This window comes from Pelecanus crispus, chromosome 4 (genome assembly GCF_030463565.1).
Source record: "Pelecanus crispus isolate bPelCri1 chromosome 4, bPelCri1.pri, whole genome shotgun sequence".
NCBI lineage: Eukaryota > Metazoa > Chordata > Aves > Pelecaniformes > Pelecanidae > Pelecanus > Pelecanus crispus.
In genome coordinates, this window is record NC_134646.1 from 4,638,627 (window position 1) to 4,660,244 (window position 21,618).

Here is a 21,618-nt window from a genome sequence, read left to right on the forward strand (position 1 = left end):
ACAACACAAACACAGAGTAAAGGACAAGTAACATCAACAACTGCGTTTTCTTTTAGTTGTATACACTATCTTCCTTTCTCTTGTTTCTTGGTTGTTCAGAATTGCTTCTTTAAGCAAAAAAAAAAAAAAAAAAAAAAAAATCCCAACAACAAAAAGCCCCCAACATGTTATAGGTGGGCACTTGGTTGTTATAAATTATTTAAGGGCTGGACTGATGGAGGCTGCCTTATTTATCTTCTTTAATTTATGGATTTGGATGTACTAAGGTTTAATCAGAGTGCTTTTCTGCTCCTTTACTGCCCTTGGAACCCGTTTACTTGGGTAACTTGTCATAAAAATAAAAATTCCTTAAAATTCTCATCATGGACATTTATCTCAGAATTCTGAACTCCTACCAGCAATCTCAAATTTCTACTTTAAATTTACTGCTTAAAAACTGATGTATATGCTTTGTGGTGGAATTAAGCTTTTTTTCCAACACACAATCAATCATAAAGGAGAGATTGAAACAGAGGTGATATATTCAAAATTCAGGTCTGTCCTTCAGTTTTCAGAATGGGCGTGTTTGCACGATGATGGATATAAGTAGTGGCTTTAAGAGGGCACCTCCATATGTTTAAACAAAGAGCTTATAAAGCTTTCGGACTGGGAGGGGGAACAAGGAAACCACAGCAGTTACTAATTTCTCTGTTCCTGCTGTCAGTGGTAAAAAATGGGAATGTCCAAAATATCCCAATGCGGAAGGACAGAGCAGAAACACAGCTCTCCTTGGCTTTTTTTTTTGTCTGTGAACAGATATTTTGAAACTCATATGCTCAGTGTGCAGAGTTTTCCAATTTTATTGTCTGTCTTATTGTTAATTGCTATTTTTCCATATAACCCCTTCTAAAGTCTGTAATGGGAATCTCAAATCATTCACTCAAATAATTTCTATATACCTTTCACATCCCTTCTAGCACCTATACACCAGCTGTGTCTGTGGTTTGTTATTTTTTCCCCTTTGCAAGTCTGTCCATTGCCCACCCTCTCTGTAAAAATCAGAAACCAGGGAGTCTAAGGTAATGGGATACCAAGGAGCACCATAGAATCACAGAATCATTTAGGTTAGTAAAGACCCTTAAGATCATCAAGTCCAACCATAAACCTAACACTGCCAGGTCCACCACTAAACCATGTCCCTAAGCGCCACATCTATATGTCTTTTAAATACCTCCAGGCACGGGGACTCAACCGCTTCCCTGGGCAGCACAGAGCAGCTGCTGGGCAGGCACAGCACTTCTGCCTTCTGCCAGCAGCTACAAGAACCCAAGTCCTTGTGGACTCCATAAACACCGACGGTTGTGCTGAGGTGCTCCCAGAAGCTTTGGAGATAGGTGGGAGCAAGAAGACAGGCAGCAGTCATTGACCTTTCCCAGTCTAGCCTTGCCCATCTATTTCACTGTGCTGTATGTCAGGGAGAGGAAGGTACGTCCTGAACAGGCAAAAGAAGTCACACTTAGTTGCACTGTAAGTGAGAGCGCACCTTGCAGCAAAGTGACAAAAAACCATGTTCTGCTATTCTTTTTTGGGCAAAGTAAAAAATGCCTCAAGATTGGGAAAGGGCTGTCTATAAATTATCGTGGACTATTTCTTGACTGAGTTACAAGTAACATATCCATATCACACAGTCTCCTTTGCATTTATTTCCAGTGATCTAGGAATGCTGCTGTTTTACAGAAAGCTCAAATTGTATTTAACCAATCTGTTAGTTTTATAGGTCCCCTTTTATCCACAATGGATTGCAATTAGACATCTGGCTGCAGTCTGTAAAAAGTGTAGCTGTGCTAGAACTGGAGTCCCTGAAACTGAGTAATCTCAGTAAATCTGTGCCAGTGCAACATTTTTCTTTGTTCTCGAACAAAAGGACGGCTCGCTATGGAACTCCTATCACCCAGCTTTCCCTGGTGGTGCTGTGGAGAATTCCATGTTTTCGTCAGTTATTCTGAAAACTGGAGTTTGCAACATCTTGACAGGTGAGGATGTGCTTTAAAAATCACTAGGATTAAGCGTTGCTTTTTAATATTTTTGAGATGTTTGATACTTGTCTAGCAGAGCTTAACTTTTTTGACCCTTCTTCCTTCTTTGTGATGCTGTCTTGCATTATCTAGGGAGCTCACTTCAGTGTTTTGATCGTGTTTGTTAACTGGAAGTTTCTGTAAAATGAAAAGGGAATTGCAAGGCAAATGTTCTTGCTTTACACCACGCTCATCTCTTTTACCAGAGGTCAGGCGGCTTCTGCCACCCCCATGTCCTTCAAGTTTAGAGGGAGATAAAGCCTGTTTTGTGCTCAAGGATGGGTTCAAAATCCCTCCATCCCAGAAAATCCTCCTGCTTACCACTGCTTTATTATCATTCCCAGCCTGAAAACAGCATAGTAAGTTGTCCAGAGAAGGAAGCTGGAAGATCCAAAGCAAAATGGCAATGCCCATGGTAAATTTCTACTCAATTCTCTTGAATAGAAACATCAAAGTCCAGTATGTTCTCTAATAAAATGAAGCCAGATCACCAAATAAGGCTGAGAAATGTGAAACCAACCACTTCAGAGGTTCCAGTAGTTTACTTTTTCATAAAACTAAGTAATTTTAGGTAAAATTGAGAACAAATCTCTCTAAGAGACAGAGGAAATGCTTCAGGTCATAGATGTATGGTTAAAAAGTACAATCACATCTTTCCAAAAAGTGGGAAAACTACACACAGAGCAAAACTGAAGTACTGCCCTTCTTTAGATCATTCTGGATTAGAGACTTCAAAAAAAACCTCAAGCCTGCACCCTTGAGAAATTCAAGTGGTATGACGCAATTGTCGAAAAGTATGAAGAAGCCTTTCAGCCCTTCCAGTGACTTCCTAGGAAGGAAACTTCCGATAACAGGGAGCCCTTCTGCCTGGCACCACAACTGAAGGCAGATCCAGGGACAGCAGATAAGTCCAGGCTCCTGCTGGTTACGACAGATGAAGCTGGATGCCCAGATCACTGGATGAGTTTCTGTGCCCTGTGTTATTTAGGATGTCACACCAAATTACCCCAGCGGTCCCCTCTGGCCTTCCCAGCTTAACTTTGTGGAGGTGTTGGTGGCAAGCCGGCCATCCCGAGCCCCCTGAGCGGGGAAGAGGACCAGCTGGCTCACTGGGCTCTGGAGAAGACCTTGAGCAAAACCAGTAGCTACTCCCTCGCCCCATCAGTAGGAGTTCTGGCAGGGAATTTCAGCCACCAGGGAGGAAAAAGAGGTTTTGGGTGAATTTGCTACCATCTGATGGAGCTCATCCCTTTCTAGATACTGCTAAATCATTCTTGACAGGGATGACTTATCCCCAGGGCTTCTAAAACTGCTTCTGACAGACAACCTTTTTTGGTATTGGAAGGCAATGAATTTCCCCAAGCATTGTGTATCTGCAAGGTATTTCCTGTTAGAAAGGTATGCTTGCGCTCTCTTCAAGCTCCTCATCCCTGATTTTCTAAATTACACAGGACAAATGCTGTGCTATGCTGTAAGTACACAAAGTGAATTATTTGGAAGGGAGAGTAAACATTTCTAGCAAGCATTTTTTAATCAGAGAGTGTTTACTGATGTCTTTTATGACATGTTTTCTTGGCTGCTTGGAAGAGAATGGGAACATAATTTTGAAATTTCTTCTTATTTTCCCCAACTTATCATTTGCATGAGAACATATTCCTGTGGTATATAAAGCCTTCCACAGGGAATAGTTTTTGTGAAAGATTCAGCCCACACCCTAGAAGAAGGGTATGTCTTCCGAGCGTAATAACGTCTGATGACAATAATAATGCAGTGAAAATCAGTGTTTCTAATGTTTGTGGTCCTTTGGAAGTCTCACAATAGTTGAAATCTTTGTTTTTCCTCTGTTCTCACATATATGAGAACATCAGCTGTCAATTTTTATGGTGAGTAAGTTTCTAGCACTTAGGAACAGTGAAGAAAGCTAAGCTCATTAAATGCTTGTATAGTATTATCTCAGAAAACAAAAGATGCACAGAAAGGTTGTTGGTGGGGGAAGTTTGTTTTGGTTTTTGTTTAAAAAATATTGCTATTTCAAAGCCATTCACATGCACTTTGGTGGCAGGCAGAAAGTGACATTACTGAGCCAGTTAACTTTTAAATCTAGTTGCTTTTGATCTTAGTCATTATAGGTAGTACTTTTCTCTCTAAATATTCCCATTGAAAACTGTGTAGCTACTTGCAGTGTAAAGTAGGAATCCCTGTAACTTAGGATCATTAAACTGAGAAAAAGATGTTCAGCAAAGTATCAGCCTTTTAATTATAGGTGTTACACTAAATTTCCACTCATTTCTGAAGTGAGAGGTTCTATTACTCTCCTAGCTGTGGGGGAGTGCCATAATTTTATTTTATATGGGAATAGCTGTTTAAAAATCATAAATACTGGTTTGTTCTGATAGGTTTTACTTGGCTAATGCTCTGCTACCCAAATGGGGTTGTTTGACAAGGTGTACATTCAAATCCTGCAGAGAATTTGCAACTGTAAGATGAGAAATAGCTAAAAGATAGGTGGTATTTTTCCATTGTGGAAATTTTTCTTTATTCCTCAAGCTCTTCTATGGGCTCTGCATTCCCCGTTCTTTGCCCCCTCTCTCCTCTGCTGGGGTTTAGCACACCTCAAACCTTTGCCATCTGAGGCTATAGCACCAGCAGCCAGCCACTGAAATTACTAAACCCAGAATATTTCTATATGATGAATATCAGCTGGGTTTGATCAGTTTGATGGCAGAATAATATTAGAAGACTGGTTTTTACTGTCCTACCGTGAGCTCTTTCCAGCCTTTTGCGTACATGTAGATCTACAGGCAGATACTTGTATTGCGATGAACTTGTAGCTTTTCACATTTACAAGCTCATCCTCTTACACTGGCATAGCACAGAATATTGTCCAATATAGCAAGAGAGGAAAGCAAGGACAAGTACTTACGAAAGTACGTGATTCAGCCAAACATTTTCCCCCAACACATTTAGTCAGCTAAACGGTTTCAAGTGATCTTACTCTAGCCTGGCAAGCGCTCAAAGAGCGTTCAACCAGCACCGTGCTGCCCTGTTGTACCTTCATGTCAATGGATGGACTTTGTATTGCCTTCAGAGAATGCCCGGTGTGATATACAGGGCCTTGTTGGCTGTGCTCCCCAATGTAAACCATAACAATAACAGGAAAAGAGTAATAAACTCCCTTTTCTAAAGACAGTTTCTTTTCCCCTATGTCTTAGTCCACTCTAGTATCAGCTATCGACGTAAGCGGGAAGAGAAGGGAGTTTCCTCCTCCCCTTCACGAAATATTGGAAGGCGAGACAAAGAGTAAGCTGAGCTTAGGTAATTTTACATCCAAGGCTCAGCCGAGGTCTTGATCTTTGGAAATTTCTAAACCTCCCTTCAGCATCATCCTAAACTCCTGAAATCAATGTGCGTATCGTCAACTCAAAATGCTTCCTCATATTAAGCAAACAAATGACAAAGTGTCACTAGTCCGAGGCTTTCCCTCTTGTTGCTGAGCTTTGAAATGTACCTGCTGCCTGAAGGCTGAGAGTAAATCCCCTCTGGTCTTTAACACAGAGCTGCTCTGTAACACCCACCTTGCAATATTTACAGCAGTGATGGGTAGCTTTTATTTCCTGATAATGTACTGGCAGCATGTTCCCAGTTACAAGAGAAATAATAGTGAAAGCATATGGGAAACCTTATTCCCTTTCCTAATAACAAATACAGTGGAATTACGCTTTATAATACCACAGACATATTTGTTTATGATGCACATAAATCTTGGGATATGTTACTAGGAAGACACATGCAGAGCTTTTTTATTAAAGAATTCACATTCTGCAGCTGAACCTATTTTTTTAAAAAGAAACGCATTATTATTATTATTATTATTAACCATGCAGAGCATAGCCTCAGCAGTTCACACTGTATGCCTGGAGCTCCATTGACGATTTCCTAAATTAATAAGATTATAGAGTATTTAGTCTCCATTAATTATAGGTACATATAGACTAATGCTTATTTATCCATGTATATTCAATTAATTTCCAAACATTTGTGCTAATTTGTGGAAAACATACAGTAAATGTTATTACAGAGGAGGTCTTCGATCTTTATAGCCCTTGGGGATTAAATATTACTGGAAATCGCAGAGAGCGTAGCCCTGATCCAGGCTGCTTTGATCCTCATCCCTTGAGCCTTTCTCCCATGTTCTTCTGTTCTTCACCACGTTGCTTTTCCCCTGGTACAACCTGCTGCCCGTGGAATCTTAACAGCCCCTTTCCCACCTAGGATTCCTGCCTTTCTGTTCTCCTCGCCCATTCACAGCGATAAACCAGGCAGAGGTAGCGGGCCTGGCCTGCCGTCTTTGCTTATAGCTATTTTATCGGTGCCTATGGCTATAGGAGGGAGGCTGCGGGGGGCACGCAGGCACCCCCGAGATGGCCGGCTGTGGCCTCCCCCTCGCCAAAGCCCTGAGATCACGGTCGGAGCTGCTCTTGCAGAGAATATTTTTGAAGCCAAACTCCCTCGCTATTGAAATCAATATCAAAACTCCTATTAACTAAAACGCTCCCGATCTTGGCTTTGTATCTACACTATTAATGAGCAGGCTAATGTACAGACCTGCAGACTTCTGAGGAGTTTAAAAAGCCAGGCAATGGAAAATTATACTGAGATTTACCCTGTTAAAACAATTGGACCTCAACCAAAAAAGCTCTTGTGCTTTCAAGAATCACTGACAGTTTTAAGAGCCAATACTTCGTGAGTTTTGGGAAAGGCAAGCAAATACGGCATGCTGTCAAAAATGTGAATTCAAAGATTCTTTATACAGCCTTTATTTGAAGGTCTGATGTTGTGGGGTGAAAAGCATAGGTCCTTGGAGCCCATGACTTTGATTCAATCTGATTCAGTCAAGGCAGTTCAAGTATAATATTGAGACAACTTTTAGAAATTGCTTAAATGTTGATATTTTGGATTTAATATGTAATGTAAAAGTTACATTAATAATTCTGGCTTTTGCATAAAATGAAGAGGCAGTAAAAACCTGAAATATCCATTTCCTGGGATATTCTCATATTAAAAAAGTCCCTCAGTAGAGTGTGAATTATTTGCATTTTTTAATTTCTGGAAGATCAGCAATTCGAAAGCTACATTTAATTATGATCTTTTGAATTTTTTTTTAATATTCTTCAAACTGCCCACTTTTCCTTCAGCCTGCCAAAGCAGATGAGCTGGCAGAATATAATTTTGTTTAAATCACATTCCGGTGGAACATTCTGCATTTAATAAATCAACATTTTGCCATGGGAAATTGTTCCACTGGAGCAGTCCAAGCTGATCGAGTAACAAGAATGTAAACTTCATTTTCCCCTGCCTTGCCACTTTGCCATTTTGGAAGGATTTTTCACCCATTTAGTCCAAGGATAAATGGCTGAACAAGTTGGAAGGAAGGAAAACTAAAATCCTAATTTCTAATTCTTTGAATACCTTGTCCAGAATGTATTGGGAAGTAGGCACTAGTTTTAATATATTTAATTTGTGATTTTTTTTAAAAATGAAATTTAAAAAAAATGAAAAAATGCCAATTAAATGACTACATCAATTAAAAAAAAAAAAGAACTCTCTCAGATAACTAATTCAGCCTTCTCCAATCAGAAGTATTAAAAATAGCATGGATATCAAGTGCTAGAGAAGCTGAGTGTATATCACACCATAGATCCCACTTCTGTTTGGGTGCTGTCTGGATGAAAACGTGAACAGCAGATTAAAAGAGTGCTGGTAATATGAAGAAAGAACAAAAACGTGGAAAAGAGTAAGGTTTACAGATATTTAGAGACACTGGCATGGCTTGGTAAATGGTATTTATAAGTTGTGCTCCTGAAGGGGGGGAAAAAATCATCTGTGGCTTTATTTCCTCAAGAAAACATCTTATCAGAGATGTACATTGAGGTGATGTTTTGCTAATAGAGTATGTTTGGGGATGGGGAGGCATTAGCTTCTTTCAGGTGAAAGTTAAAACAGCTGGTCACTGGTTCTGCTTTTCTAAAATGAGCCAGAGGTGGGATAATGGCTTTATCGCTGAAATGTAATGGCCTCAGAAGGGAACAGGCTATTCTAACCTTCAGTAGCTTTCGTAAATCTTACTGCTAATTAAACAAAAAAGGAGATTTTTTTTAAAGGAATCCAGGATTTAGGAGACCCTGTCTCACAAAAAAACAAATTAAGAAAAAAATAAAGAGTTTCACTCAACTTCAAGAATTTCAACTTGTTGAAACTACTTTTCTTCCCAAGCTGTATCCACATATACTTCAACCTAGCCACAGAACAATGCTTGGGAGCCCTATGGACTTGGGCGACAGACCTGGGTAAGACAAACTCTGGACTCTAAACAGGCAAAGTCACTCTAAAAGAAACTATCAGATTTGAAGTCCACCACGTTGCGTTAGTAGTCTTTCTGTGCCAAACTTAACTGGAAATACAAGAGATTTTTATCGTATGCTATACTCATCACTGATAAATGCTGGAGTTTTCAATCAGAAAACTTCAATACATGCAATGTGTTGCAATAAATCAAATCCTAATGGACAAAAACACTGTTCAGAAAGCTCCAGAGTGTTGTTACTAATACACTAGTTTGCAGGGAATTATGAATAACTTCTCCTTTCATTTTCTTGTTAATTTTGAAAACAAAATTCTATTAAGGTTAAAAAAGAAAGGTTTGGTTTGTTTTCATCCTGGCATTTCTTGACATTCTTAACTTTTATAAAATATTCTGTATAAAATATTGTACCTATTGAAAAATATTGTAACTACTGAAATTATAATTTATCATATTTAATATTTCCATTACAAATTTAGACATTTTGTCCACATGAAATGACATGTTAGAATCACTAAATAGTCTTATAACACAATAGAATTGCCCATGAGACAAAACAATTCTTTTGTACTTTTTTTAGAAATGAATTAATAGCAATTAAAAATAATTTTTATGTAAGTATTGTAGAACTAGTGAGGTTTTTTTACAACATCATATTCAATAGTAAAAACAAGAATGTGAAAGAAATATGATTTTAATAAATGAAAAGACACTTATGCTGTAAGGTCCTATGCAGATGAATCTCATAAACAGTTAGAAACCTTGATTTTAGGACCACTGCATCTTCCAGCACAGATAGAAGACTAATTGTAAGGAGAAGTATTACTTTATTAGGACAATGTTTCCAGAATAAAAGGTTGCCATCAAAATAAAAATGTAATGTGTGGCTTCCTCTCTGTGGGTGATGATGCTCTATGGGCAGTAGTCCTCAAATTACTTTTGCTTCTTATCTCTAAGAAAATCTCCCTAGAAACATTGCCTTCTGCTTTTGGTCCATAAGGAACAAAGTTTTATTCCTCTCACCTCCTGTATTTATGTAGTAATTGTGTTTGCTGCCTGCAGAAAATGATTACAGTTGGATACAAAGCTATGCTACATCCATGTACATCACTTGCAAAGGGTACCACTGTGCATTCAGAACAGGCGCCATAAAAGGGATGTGGAGATAGCAGTGCTAATAAATGTATGGGTAAGACAGTAAAGGCCACGAAATGAAAATGAAGGGTAAGCTAAAACCGATGTTGGCATCCCACTACCGAACTGAGAATAGGCTGGCGATGAAGAAGCAGGGGGATTTACTGGAGAACCTTGTTGCTGCTAGCATGTGTGCGGCAGTAAATAAACGGGAGCTCTCCCAGCCTGGCGAATGAGTAATCTGTACTGGCAGCAAAAACGCATGAAAGAAGTGAGAGTCTCTCTGCGAGGGGTTTCAAAGGAGTGGGGTGGCAAACAGTGATCTTGGCAAAAGGAGTTGGGGTGCCCTGTATAGCAAAGTGGCGGGGTGCATTTGAGATGCGTTAACATCTAACCCCCAGCAGGTGCTTCCAGGCATGCATGCAGCGCACAGCAAAAAAATAAAGTGATCTCATAAAATCCCTAAGGGGATTTTATGATCTCTAAGGGGGCTCTGGAAGTCTATGGAAGGGGAAGATTTTTCAGGAACTTCCCAGCACTATGGTGTCCACATTTTCACTATTTTGTAAGTTCATGAGAGCATGGGCGAAGTTTCATGCGTGCTGCAAACTGCTAGCCCCAAATAGCATCAGCACTGTAGTGTGTCTTGGTACAAATATTCCAGATCAATCCGAGCATGGAAACAACTGAGGCAATTGAAAAAGAGCTTTATACTTATGGCTGTGAGCACTGCCCTGCTCTCAGCACAGAGAACAGGCTGCCTCTCCTCCTGGGACACTGGCAGTGGCATGCACCTGTAGCATGGGCCATGGTAATGGAGAACAAGGCCATCTCCCATGTATTTCTGGTTCAGCCGGCTATATATCTTGGCAATGACAAAAACCCCCTTAGAATCAGCTGGAACTATAACGTGTATTGGAACCTGACAGTATAGATGGCTGGATCAGCATTCAGCACTGCTGGTGCAGTGCTAACCTGGTGTGCACGGATGTTAGCCTTATTCAGGAGACTGGCATCTGGAGAGTCAACCATCTGCAGTTTCTCACCATCATCCTTCGAAAGCCCTAGTGATACTGCATTGCCACAGGGTCTGGTACGAAGGGAGAGACTGATAGACACCATTCGGTGCCCAAGACTCCCAAATGTCTACCTGTTCACAGGAGCTGGCATTACGGCTATGATAGGTGTACCTACCAGACCTTCCTGAGAGATCCATTAAACACTAGCAAATAATGAAGGGTTTACCCGTCGCCTGCCATTGGTGCTCTTGGTTTTAAGCTGGAGAGCCTTGATTTGTGTCTCCACAAAGGGTTGGAGAGTTGCCATGCCAATGGTCATAGGTCAAAAATTGACCGTCAGGTCTAACTAGTCGGCATCTGATGGAAACCCACAATGCATCATATAGTCTTTTATTACAGCTCGTGCTTTCACAGCAAACCCCGAATGCTTTGCACGATTTTATCTTCTTTTGCTTGGCCAGTCACCAGAATATTATCTGGTGACACAAACATAAAAGGCAGGATGATTTTCTCATCAAATGTGATTCTTTGTGTGTGTGCTTATGATCATTGCAAAAAAACCCAAGAAACTCTCTGATGCAGACATCCCCTTCAGCGGTGAAATAACTGCATCAAACTGTCACAATTTCAAATGTTCAATGAAATAATTCTTTTTTTTGTTTATTTCTTAAAGTAGCTACACACAGACAATATGAAATTTCCTGAATAAACCAGTTTCTTGTGAAGTGAATTTTTCCAGCTGAATCAATGTATCTGTATGCAAAGCACTATTCTCCAACAAACTGCTGAAAGCAATATATGACTCATTCTAACTATTCCAAGCTATGCATGACTCATGTTGAATGATGGAGTCAGAAGGTCATCCGTTCTTACATCTCTGTAAAAGTATTAGGACTCTGTATATGTCCAGAGGAAAAGGAAACCCTTATGAAAATTGTCCAGTCCTTTGGGAAAAGCCTAAATCTTCCCATAGATGAATGCACAGCTCACTAGAAGCAATGGTCACATCCTAGATTTTGAACAAAAGCATTTTTTTCTGAAATGGAACAGGAAGTTTAGCTTGAAGGTTATCCTATTATCTGGTATCGTAATCTGCTTACGATTTACCAGTTTTGAAGTTCCTTCCACATGCTGGCATGGGATGTTTACTTACAGGAATGATAATTAATAGTCGGTGTCCCTCTACTAGAAAGTAATTTTGCACTTTAGAGGGACAGGAAGCCCAGTGTTTGGGGTGCAGCTCTTGCTAGACTCTTATTCTGCCCTCTGCATAAGCTGGAATTTGGTAACTTCTACCTAAAAGCCCTTACGTTATTCTGCCTGTACAGAAGGACGACAGGTGGAGATATACAATGTTAGAAGTAAAAGTATTAATTGAAGGGATCTATGGCCATATTTATAGAAGAGACAAAGAAGATCATGCGATTTAATTTGTGTGAGTGTATGCGTATACATAGATAGATAGATCGATCGGTCTAAGAATTTGAAACCAGGCATAGACGAAGATTTGTTTTCATTCTACATTACAGGGTTGGGCAGAAAATGCCTAGTTAATTATTGCTAAATATTTTAAGTTTCAAAGTTCTCCTTTTCTCTTTGAGATTCTTCTCTATTATCTCATCTCTTTGTCCATCCTTCCATCTATTCACCCTTTATTGTGAGCATTGCCATTTTCAAATCATTTGAATAATGCTAATGATACTAAATTGAGCTTTTGCTCTAAATTTGTTTCTTTTGCTCACATTTGGATGACAAAGGCATATTTAAAGTTACTTAAGTAACACTGCTACTAAAGTAACTGCATTATATATGGTATTCATGGTAATGTGTTTATTGCTGCATCAAGTGCTTTTAAGGCAATAATTATGACTGCTCTTTAAGTCTGCATTGGCTAGCCTTTCTAGAAGGGTATTTGATCATTTCATAGCGTGTTATTTTGCTATACAGGAAGAAATTGTTATTGCTCCTTTTTAACTAATATGCATTGTTTTAAAACTCAGGTTAATGTAGACCTCTTGAGAGGTTGATATAAAGCAGCCATGTTTTCTGGCTTCTACAGATTCCCTGAATGTTATGAAAACTATTTAAATTAAATTAAATGAAGCTAAATTAAATAGAGTACCACATATATCCTGGAAAGATACTCTAGTATGATACAACCTATGACTTCAGAATTATTTTGGAGAAGGGATTTGAGGAATCAGTACAAATCCAGGACATCATCACAAGTGTAGACAAAGGAAGTGTCACAAGACAATGATGCTGAGCACTGGCTGTGAGCACTGGATATTTCTGAACTAGACCAATAACTAAAAACCCCTGCCCTTCTATATTTTAAAAGGTATTGTGTTGTTTTTTAATATTTCAGAACTGTGTATCTTTTTCAAAATTAAGCTCTATTGAGTTCTTACAGCTAGTTAAAAAGCTCGAAGAATGAATGATTTTTCTCTGTTTTTTTAAATCATTTGCTTGCTTTGTGAAAGATTAAACTCTTTTTCTTGGGAAAAAAAAAACATTAAGCTTTGTGAAAGATTAAACTCTTTTTCTTGGAAAAAAAAAACCATTAAGCTTTGTGAATAATTCTGTCGTGCTTGTACAAACAATATCAAATTGCACTGCTTGGAGTCTTGTAACCCTGCAGACAAAAAAACCAGTGTGTCCTCTGGGACAGAACACCGAGCGAGTTTTCAAACATTCAGGAAAATCTTGCTTAGACCATGTGATAGAGGTACCCTTTTAATGGGTGGGACACATGGAAGAAACATAATTGTCTAAAGTAACAAAATGAAAAAGCTAGAAAATTAGAGCCACCGGAATTTGTTTTCTGGCAAGACTGTATAAAACACTGTCAAGACCTACCATATCTTCAGTGGGAAACCTGGCAGATGAGAGAACCCCAAATCTATTATAATTCAGGCAGGGTACTCAGGTAGACAGTCAATCCGCCAGGCCGCCAAGGAGTAAAATAAATGTTTTGCTGCTGGCAAAGGAATTGTGTTTTTTAACTACATCAGTACTGAAATGCTGAATGAAAGAACAGGCTTCACTGAAACAAAAAAAGTATGAAACATTTTGTGTGATGTATCTTGACAAGGCACTTGAGCAGTATTCAACACTCAAATTATTGCAGGAAGAATTGGGTGATTCAAGAGACCTGAACAAGGGAAATATTGAATGAACTGTCATCTCTGCTGAAGCAGAATGGAGTAGACACTCCCATTTTTAAAAAGATTGTCTGATTATTAAATTTTGCTTATAATGCCTTCTCAGCTGCTTTTTAAATCCATTTTTAAAGTCTTTAAGACCATTGAAAAGTGGGAACTCCAGAATTTCGCTTCATTGTGTTCTTCGCGGCTACTCTCAAGTGCTTTAAAAGGTGACATAAGGGCAACACAGCCTATAATGACTAATGCTTGGCTGTCTCCTCTAGCTTCCTATGCTCATACATCTTCTGTTTTTAGTTTCTCTCGGTATTGTCCATTGGTGTGGTTACTTTACTGTCAGGAGTTTATTATTATAAAAAGGCTATAGGGGTGACTATTGTATCTCACATTATTGGCAAGGAAGCGATTGCTGTTTGCAGCTTCTGCTGAAGGAAAAAGCCGCAGATGAACGAACAATGAAAGAAGATTTGTTTCTAGTTCCTATTTGTAGCATTAGGAGTTTCAAATTTTGCTCAACCACTGGGGGTTTGGGGGATTGATACTGAATATGTTTGGTAACTAGCTGGATGCAAATTGAGGTACTGGGCTGCTGTAACTTCCATCATAATCTTCCCTACATTTGTGTGCGAGTACAGGAAGGGTACAAGAGTAGAGTACCCAGAGAAACTCTTCAGAAACCTGAGTTAGAAAGCCAGGTATCCATTATAATCCTCCCTGACTCTTAATTCTGGTCTTGACCACTGCTGGCAAATTTCTACAGAAAGCTGGGCATATTCCATGACACTAGATGCCAAATTGTGCAAAGGGATGCAGAAATGTATTATTGTCCATTGTTAAACAGTATTCCTCATCCACACGCCTGGCTTGGGTCTGTACCACCAACTCCAAACAGCACAAGTGGTAAGGCCTCCCAGCGGAACTGAAGTGGGAATGAACACTGGTCTACAAGAGTTTATTAAATTAATTCTTTCAAAGGGCATTTAGACTTTGCATGGACAGGGAGGAGGGTTTGCACACAGCAGCACAGAGAGCTTTACCCACCCTGTGCCCACCCGCAGCTTTGTACTGACTGTCATTCTGCCATACCTGGTGATGTGGCCCAGACATTTCTAATTATTCTACCTGAAAGCGATTGTCCTTGCAGAAAGATCAGGAAAAGCATATGCTGGAGAGATTCAGTTATTGAGCTCAGCCTCCTGCTGAGCCCGTACTCTTTAATTTGGAATTATCAGAAAAGATGCAACTCCAACATGAATTCTTGCCTTTAAAATACTAAAATGAGCAAGAAATCACAGCCTTTAAGTGTTCAAGGCATTTTAATGATGGTTAAGGTCAAAGACAAAGTGCAGACCTGTGGAAGAGACTAATGTAATTCTTATTTCCACTGAAGTAAGAGGACTCAAGCTTAGAGTGGAAGAGAGGAGAATGCAGACGGGCTCTTTAGTGCTGCAAGGAGAAGGAGGGACTGCAGTCAACAGTAACACAAAAGACATTCCCAAGCATTGCTCCATCATTTTATAGTATCTCAGAAAGAACAAGGATGCTCCTGCCCTTATGGCAGCAATTAGAGGGAATGCAGAAAAGGGAAGTGTAGCTTTTAGAGGAAAGGGCTTTGTGATAGGATGGTGCTGGGATGAGCAATTTCTCTTTGATTATCAGCTCCAGCTGGGAGAGTGGGAGAAGAGAGGGAAGCAGGTGGCTCCTGAGAGAGTCCACCTGGAAGAAGGGTATAGAAGGGAAGCTGTGCCACAATGCAAGTCCTAGAGTTAAGAGGAGGGTAGAAAGTGAAAGGCTGATGTGTTTTGTTTTAATTTTTTATTTATTAAAGAGTAAGAGCTTGTATTGTGATCTTTTTGAGTTAACAGTAGAAAGTGTATTTGTGAAAGGTGTTGAGAAAGCCCTGGTTGCTGCATTGAGCTCTTCCTGGGTGAGTAAATATTGTACTAGCTCATACTATAACAACAACAAAAAAAAAGACAGACTTTAGCAAGTTCTTGCTACCTGTTTGGGTAATGCAGCTCTGTGTGTGCTCAGTTAAAAGGAAACTTAAAAGTTTTGTATTTTTTCTGTATGGCAATCCCAGACACAGCATAACCAGATGTTTCTAGGTTTTTTTGCTAAATCACTGATGCCAGTGATCCTGGACTACTTGTGTGGCTGGGAACCAATGTAATTTGCAAGTACACGAATTCAGTAATACTGCAAATTAACTGATGAATTCTTGAGTCTTTTGCCTTCTAAATTCAAGCAGTGGATAATATACTGGCAGGAGGGAAAGGGAGAAATTCATTTGCAGGGGCTCGCTAGGCTCAAGATAGATCTCTGCAAAGCTTGGGAAAATAGCTTTCTGTGGCTCTGCTGAGTTCCTGTTTAATTACTTAGCCAGATATGACCTTGCACAACTTCTATAATACAAGGGACTAGGAGGTCTTTTGTGGTAAACAGAGCCCATAATAACTCCATTCTCTAATCTCTCTTTCTCTAGCTGATGCCACCCTTTATAAAACTATATATATCCCTGAAGCACCTAATTGAGAAATGGCTTTGTAAGGGTATAAAAACATTTGAGTTGCAGGAAGTAATTACACAGGAACAGTGTTACTTGTCTTCTTATTGTTACATACAAACACTGTTATTGGAAGACTCATTTCTAGTTGTGTGTCCTTTGGGTGGGCAGTTATTATACGTTTGGCCACTGGAAGGAAATGCCTAAGATGTTGAGCAGAGTGATGTTATTTAGTTCTATTTTTAATACAGTTTAGGAGGTGCATAACAGTTCATTTGCAGTTTTCTTGCATGCATCTGGGAGTCTGTCCCATATGAAAGCATCCCAAAGGTACACGGGTGTGTGTGGCACCTTAGGAGAGGCTAACAGAGAGTCTGCATAACTCTGCAAAGTGAACCTACGCTGTTCGCGGTAACAAACGCTAAGAACTGAAGGAACTGGAGAAGTAGTGACGTGGTATAATGTAGTGGATCGTACTGTGTTGAGAAATTGTTTCATTACAAGCATTGCTTTATATGGTTCTCTTGTTTTGTTTTTGAAAGCACTATATAAATAATCAATATTTTCTTTTATATTGGTGATGCTGATGTCTTAAACTTGCATTGTGGGGGACAGGATGAAATGAGTTTTGAGGTGCATGACATTATAAATGTGGACCTTGGGTGTTGGTGGGTGTTTTGGGGTTTTTTGGGGTTTTTTTGGTGCTAAATACACCTGTAACACACAGTTCAGGAAAGAAAGGAGATGGTCCAAATTCTGTCGTGTTCTTGTTGAACAACATACAGAGCCTGCGTTAATCAGCTAGCTATCAGAGCCATTCACACTTCCACCTTTATCATACCCTTACAGGACAAGCACAGCCTGCCCCTAAATCTCACACTGCCTCTGTGTGTCAGAAACAGCCTCTCACCTGCCGTAAAAATGCAGCCCTCTCTGAGCAGCTGGCCACAGCCGCTGCTTCAAAATGAATGGCATTACTTTTGACATGACTTAAATATCAGCCTCTTAAATATTGTGTCCCTTTACTATTTTGCTTTTCGAGCAAAGAAGCTGCTCTGCCTTAAGGGGTGAAGGCAGGTCCACTGGTTCTTAATTGCCTCCTTCCCCAAGTGACTTGGGAGATTGTTCTCTAACTGGCTGTAATTATCCTTTACTGTAAACTAACCACAGTACACTCTGATTTCAGTGTTATGTTCATTAGTAAGAATCCTGTTTTGAATGTTAATGTATTCTGGGAATGTCCAGTCTACAAGAATGGACTGATTTGTGTAGGAAGTGTTTGTGAAATACCCTGAGGAACAAATTTGTAACACGTAACTGATTTGAAATGAAATCCACGATGTTAAGGACAGAATATCAATGATGGTCAAGTTGCAGAGTGGCTTTACATGTGAACATCGTCTAAAAGGGAGATAAACTTTTTATTGTCCCCAAAAGAGCACTTGATGGGAAGGTCGGTTCTGAGCCTATGCCTGCAAAAGATTTCTCCCCGTGGTCGGTGTTTGTGGCATGATTTCTTGTTTGAGGCGAAGAGGGGATTTATCCTTTGAGTGGCACTACTGGTGGTTTTGCAACGGAAGTGGGCTAATAATTTAGCATGGGAGAAATGTGGGAAGAATGAAAGCTTCCCTTCATACCTTGGCTCAAACATAATCCATAAAAAGAAGACTCACCACACTTTTTTTTTTAAAAAAAAAAAAAAGTCTGAATCCTAGCAGATGCTTTCTCTTGTTATTTTCAAGGTATTCAGCAGTGTGGGTGCTTGGTTTTCAGATGGGTAAGTGTGTGCAGCATATCGGTTCTGCCATCCAGCTCCTACTCAAGCCCCGGGATCTGGAATTTTCTGCCATGTCTCCTGTAATGAGCAATGAAGCATGGCTGCTCTGCCAAGCACCCGTGGAAAGGTTTGTCTAGTAATGTTGTTGATTGCTGGATAATAAAGGAGGTGACTTGGTTGATTTTGTTTTTTTTTTTTTTCCTGCTGAGTGAAATTATTCCAGTCAAAAGTATGATTTGAATTTCCAAGCGACTCTGTGTGGACACTCTTTTTGTAGTAATAGGGGCTCTTTAACCAGTGTAGAGTAATAGACTTCCTTAGTGGAGCAAACCACATCAGAAAAAGACACTATCAAAAATGTGCACATGGAAAGCTATTGCTGAAAAACTTGTTCCACAATTGCCTTTTCAGTTAATTTCCTCTTGTATACAAGCCCTTTCTCAGAGCATTTTACCATATATTTCTGGAGAGAGAGCACTTGATCACTGAGCTTGCGCACAGTGCTTAGATCTGAAGACACCAGGCACTTGGAGTGCCCGGTGCTAGAAATCAGCCCTGATGAGCATTCATACACCTGGCTTGGCTAATAGAATTACCCTAATTGTTCTGATGTGCAAAATTGTTTTAATTAAATATGAGACTGCTGCTTTTGCTGGGTATTTCCATACCTCTCTTAATGATCTGGTTGAGAAGGCAGATGAATATAGAAGTTGTAGAAATGGAAATAAGAATTAAGAAACAAAATAGAAATCTTCGTTTAAAAACAAAAGGCTTGCTTATTGCTCAGGAAAGCATTGGGGTATTTACAGGAAAAAAACCCTCTAGAGCAAAGGCTTGAGAATGTGATGTTGCATGCTTAGGAACTTCAATTAAGCTCTGAATATCATGATTCCCACATGTGGAAAATTGCAAGGAAATAGCTGTCATGCTATTGAGTTCTGTCTATTCTTTCCCAGTTGCACACATCTTTGAAAATTACTCTGAACAAATCTAATGGTGTCCCTGGATACTACAGACTATGAAAATAAGTTTAAAAGAGCCCCTGAAGAATAGTCTGTGGGCTTTTCACCATGTCAGATGGTTATGTCATTTGCTAAAGTGTAGGCTATGCTTCTGTCCTGTCACTGGTAACTTTAAATGCTTGTCTGCTAATGAAAACTATCCTGCTAATTCTTGCTAAGTCAAAATGTGACTAACGTTTTCACGCTTTCTTCCCTTTGCTCTTTCTGTTTAAATATAGTGATAGTTATGTGAGATTTAAAAAGGCAACCATCTTCTATTGTTCTCTGTAATTTTCAGAAATAGAAACAGAAAATGCCTATAAATGGTATTTTATATATATATGCCACATACATAATGTGAATGTCTGTATGCGCGTAGGGAAAAACAAATTAATGCAGTGTAAGATGTGTTGTTATCTAAAAATTCAGATATCTCAGCAGCAAACTTTCTCCAGAAACAGAGAACCTTTTATTTAGTTTAAAGAAAGATCTCTGTTATGTGAGGTATAAAAAGTCGTCTTTGTTACCCAGGTGCTTTGGGTGAAGCCCTTGAGCAGAACCTGTATTAGCAAGAGGCAGCCAGTACCTTCACTACATGCATTACTGTGTGTCTGTGATACTATGTATCAATGCATATAGACATACATGAATGCATCTCTGTATGTATGTGGGTAACCAGACTTTTAAAGTAACCTCAGGTTAAGGTTTCTGTATCTGCTAGCTACACTTGTGCACTTTCAGCCTTTAGTAGGAAATGGAGCTTGCCAGATTTTTCCAGCTTTGTCTCTTTTTAAATACGCATTCGCACGTACATATATGTGGGATGGTATCCCCCGATTCTTGCCTTACCTTCACATCGTTGATGTTCATCCTTGTTCCCTCCTTCCCAACGAAGATGTCATCTATGTCAACCAGAATGTACCTATCCAAGGACAGCGTGAGCTTCTTCCCTGACAGGAAAGAGATGGCATCAATGAAGATCAGTTTGTGCAACCAGAAGGTCAGGTTGTTTCCAAAAAGGACTCTTTGAATCCCGTCATGAAGCCCCAAGTCTTGGATGACGGTTGCATACAGAGCAGCCTTTGGCAGTGCTGCGGGGGGTGGTCTGGAGGTCTGCAGTTCTGTTAAAAGCACAGGCTGATAGGTGGAATGGTTAAACTGGAAAATTGTCCAGTCTTCACCGGGCAGTGGACCCTTCTCAACCCTTGGCGCTTTGGTAATGCGCAGCAGGGGAGACTGAGAGTTTACCACACAGTCTTTGAGGGCTACATTATTGTAAAGATGTAATGGCAATCCTTTCAGTTTTGTACTTGGGGAGCTGTTCTCGTTGGCTTTATGAAAACCAATTATGCTAACACTGTATTCCACACAGTATTTTTCCAGAAGCTCTCTATTCCACGAGTCCATGGATACATACTTTAAAATATTCTCATATATAACAATCGTGTATTTTCCTCTTCCATTGTCTGTGAGAGGGGGAATATCCCCCTTAGCTGGCGTGATGACCATGTGGTACGGAAATCTGCTGGACTCAAGGATGGCTATGATGTCTTGCCCCAGCTGGGAGTACTGGCTTTCCACGAACAGGAGGACAGTGGGATCAGTTTTAGATGGATCGATTGGCTTAGCTGTTTTCAGCTCCACAGACCTGTATGGTAGAAGCTTGAGGTCTTCGCACTCCGCTTCTCCGGTGGTTTCCACGAGGGCCATTTCCTGCTTGTAGCCAGTGTAGAGGTAATAAGCGGAAATGATGATACTTGCCAAGCAGAAGGTCGCCAGGAGAATGACCAGCGTTCTGAAACTTCTGCGGAGCTTCACGATTAGATTCATCTTTCGCAGGACTTCCAACTTCTGTTGGACTTGCTGCTTTTTGGTTTCTCTCTTCCTAAAGTGCCATAGGAACAAGGAGATGCAGAGGTGCTGATTCCCCTCCCAAGACATTCATGTGACCATTGCAGTGCATTTATGAAGCTGTCGGGGAGGTTATAAAGCTGTCGGAGCAGGAAGTCAAAGGATCCGGAAAGCTAAATTGAAAGAGGTTTTCTCAGAATGCGGCAGCTGCCAATAATCAATGAAGAGGACTCTTAACATTATCTGCAACAAGAAGTAGAAGAAGAGTAAATAAAATAAAATCCATACAGTAATTAAAACCCATGTTAATAAAGACAGTGATTGATACTGGTAATCTGAGTTAAGAGGGAATTTTATGAACGGTTCAAGGAGCACTCAGTGTCACTTGCTTTCTTGATGTATTAAGATAAGCTGCATTAAACAGCTCTCCCATATTCTTAGGGTATAAAAATAAAGTCTAAACATAAATTTTGAGGACATGTATCGCTTCATTTATGGGCATTTCTTATCTAAAATGGTTCATTGCTATTGCAAATGGGGATGACTGAAGACTGTAGGACAAAATTAGGACAAAGTAAATGTTTATTAAATATTGGGCCATGTTCCATGTCAAACTTGAACTACATAAATATTTTGAAAGGGATAACAAATTCTGTGCTGGACTGTGAAACTTAATGAAACTAAAGTGAAAGACACGAGAGGACTTGGAGGAAAGATTTGTAGGACTTTTCTCTCCAGTTTCCATTCTGTA

At 39.8% G+C, this 21,618-nt stretch overlaps 1 protein-coding gene across 1 annotated transcript in view; it reads right to left on the bottom strand.

Moving 5' to 3' along the window:
• LOC104038634 (N-deacetylase and N-sulfotransferase 4) overlaps positions 1 to 20,846 on the bottom strand; it is an 87,107-nt gene extending 66,261 nt beyond the window's left edge. The window contains exon 1 of the mRNA XM_009493063.2: positions 19,866 to 20,846. Coding sequence (XP_009491338.1) covers positions 19,866 to 20,846 — 981 coding nt within the window. The remainder of the gene's footprint in view (positions 1 to 19,865) is intronic.
• Between the last annotated feature and the right edge of the window lie 772 nt (positions 20,847 to 21,618).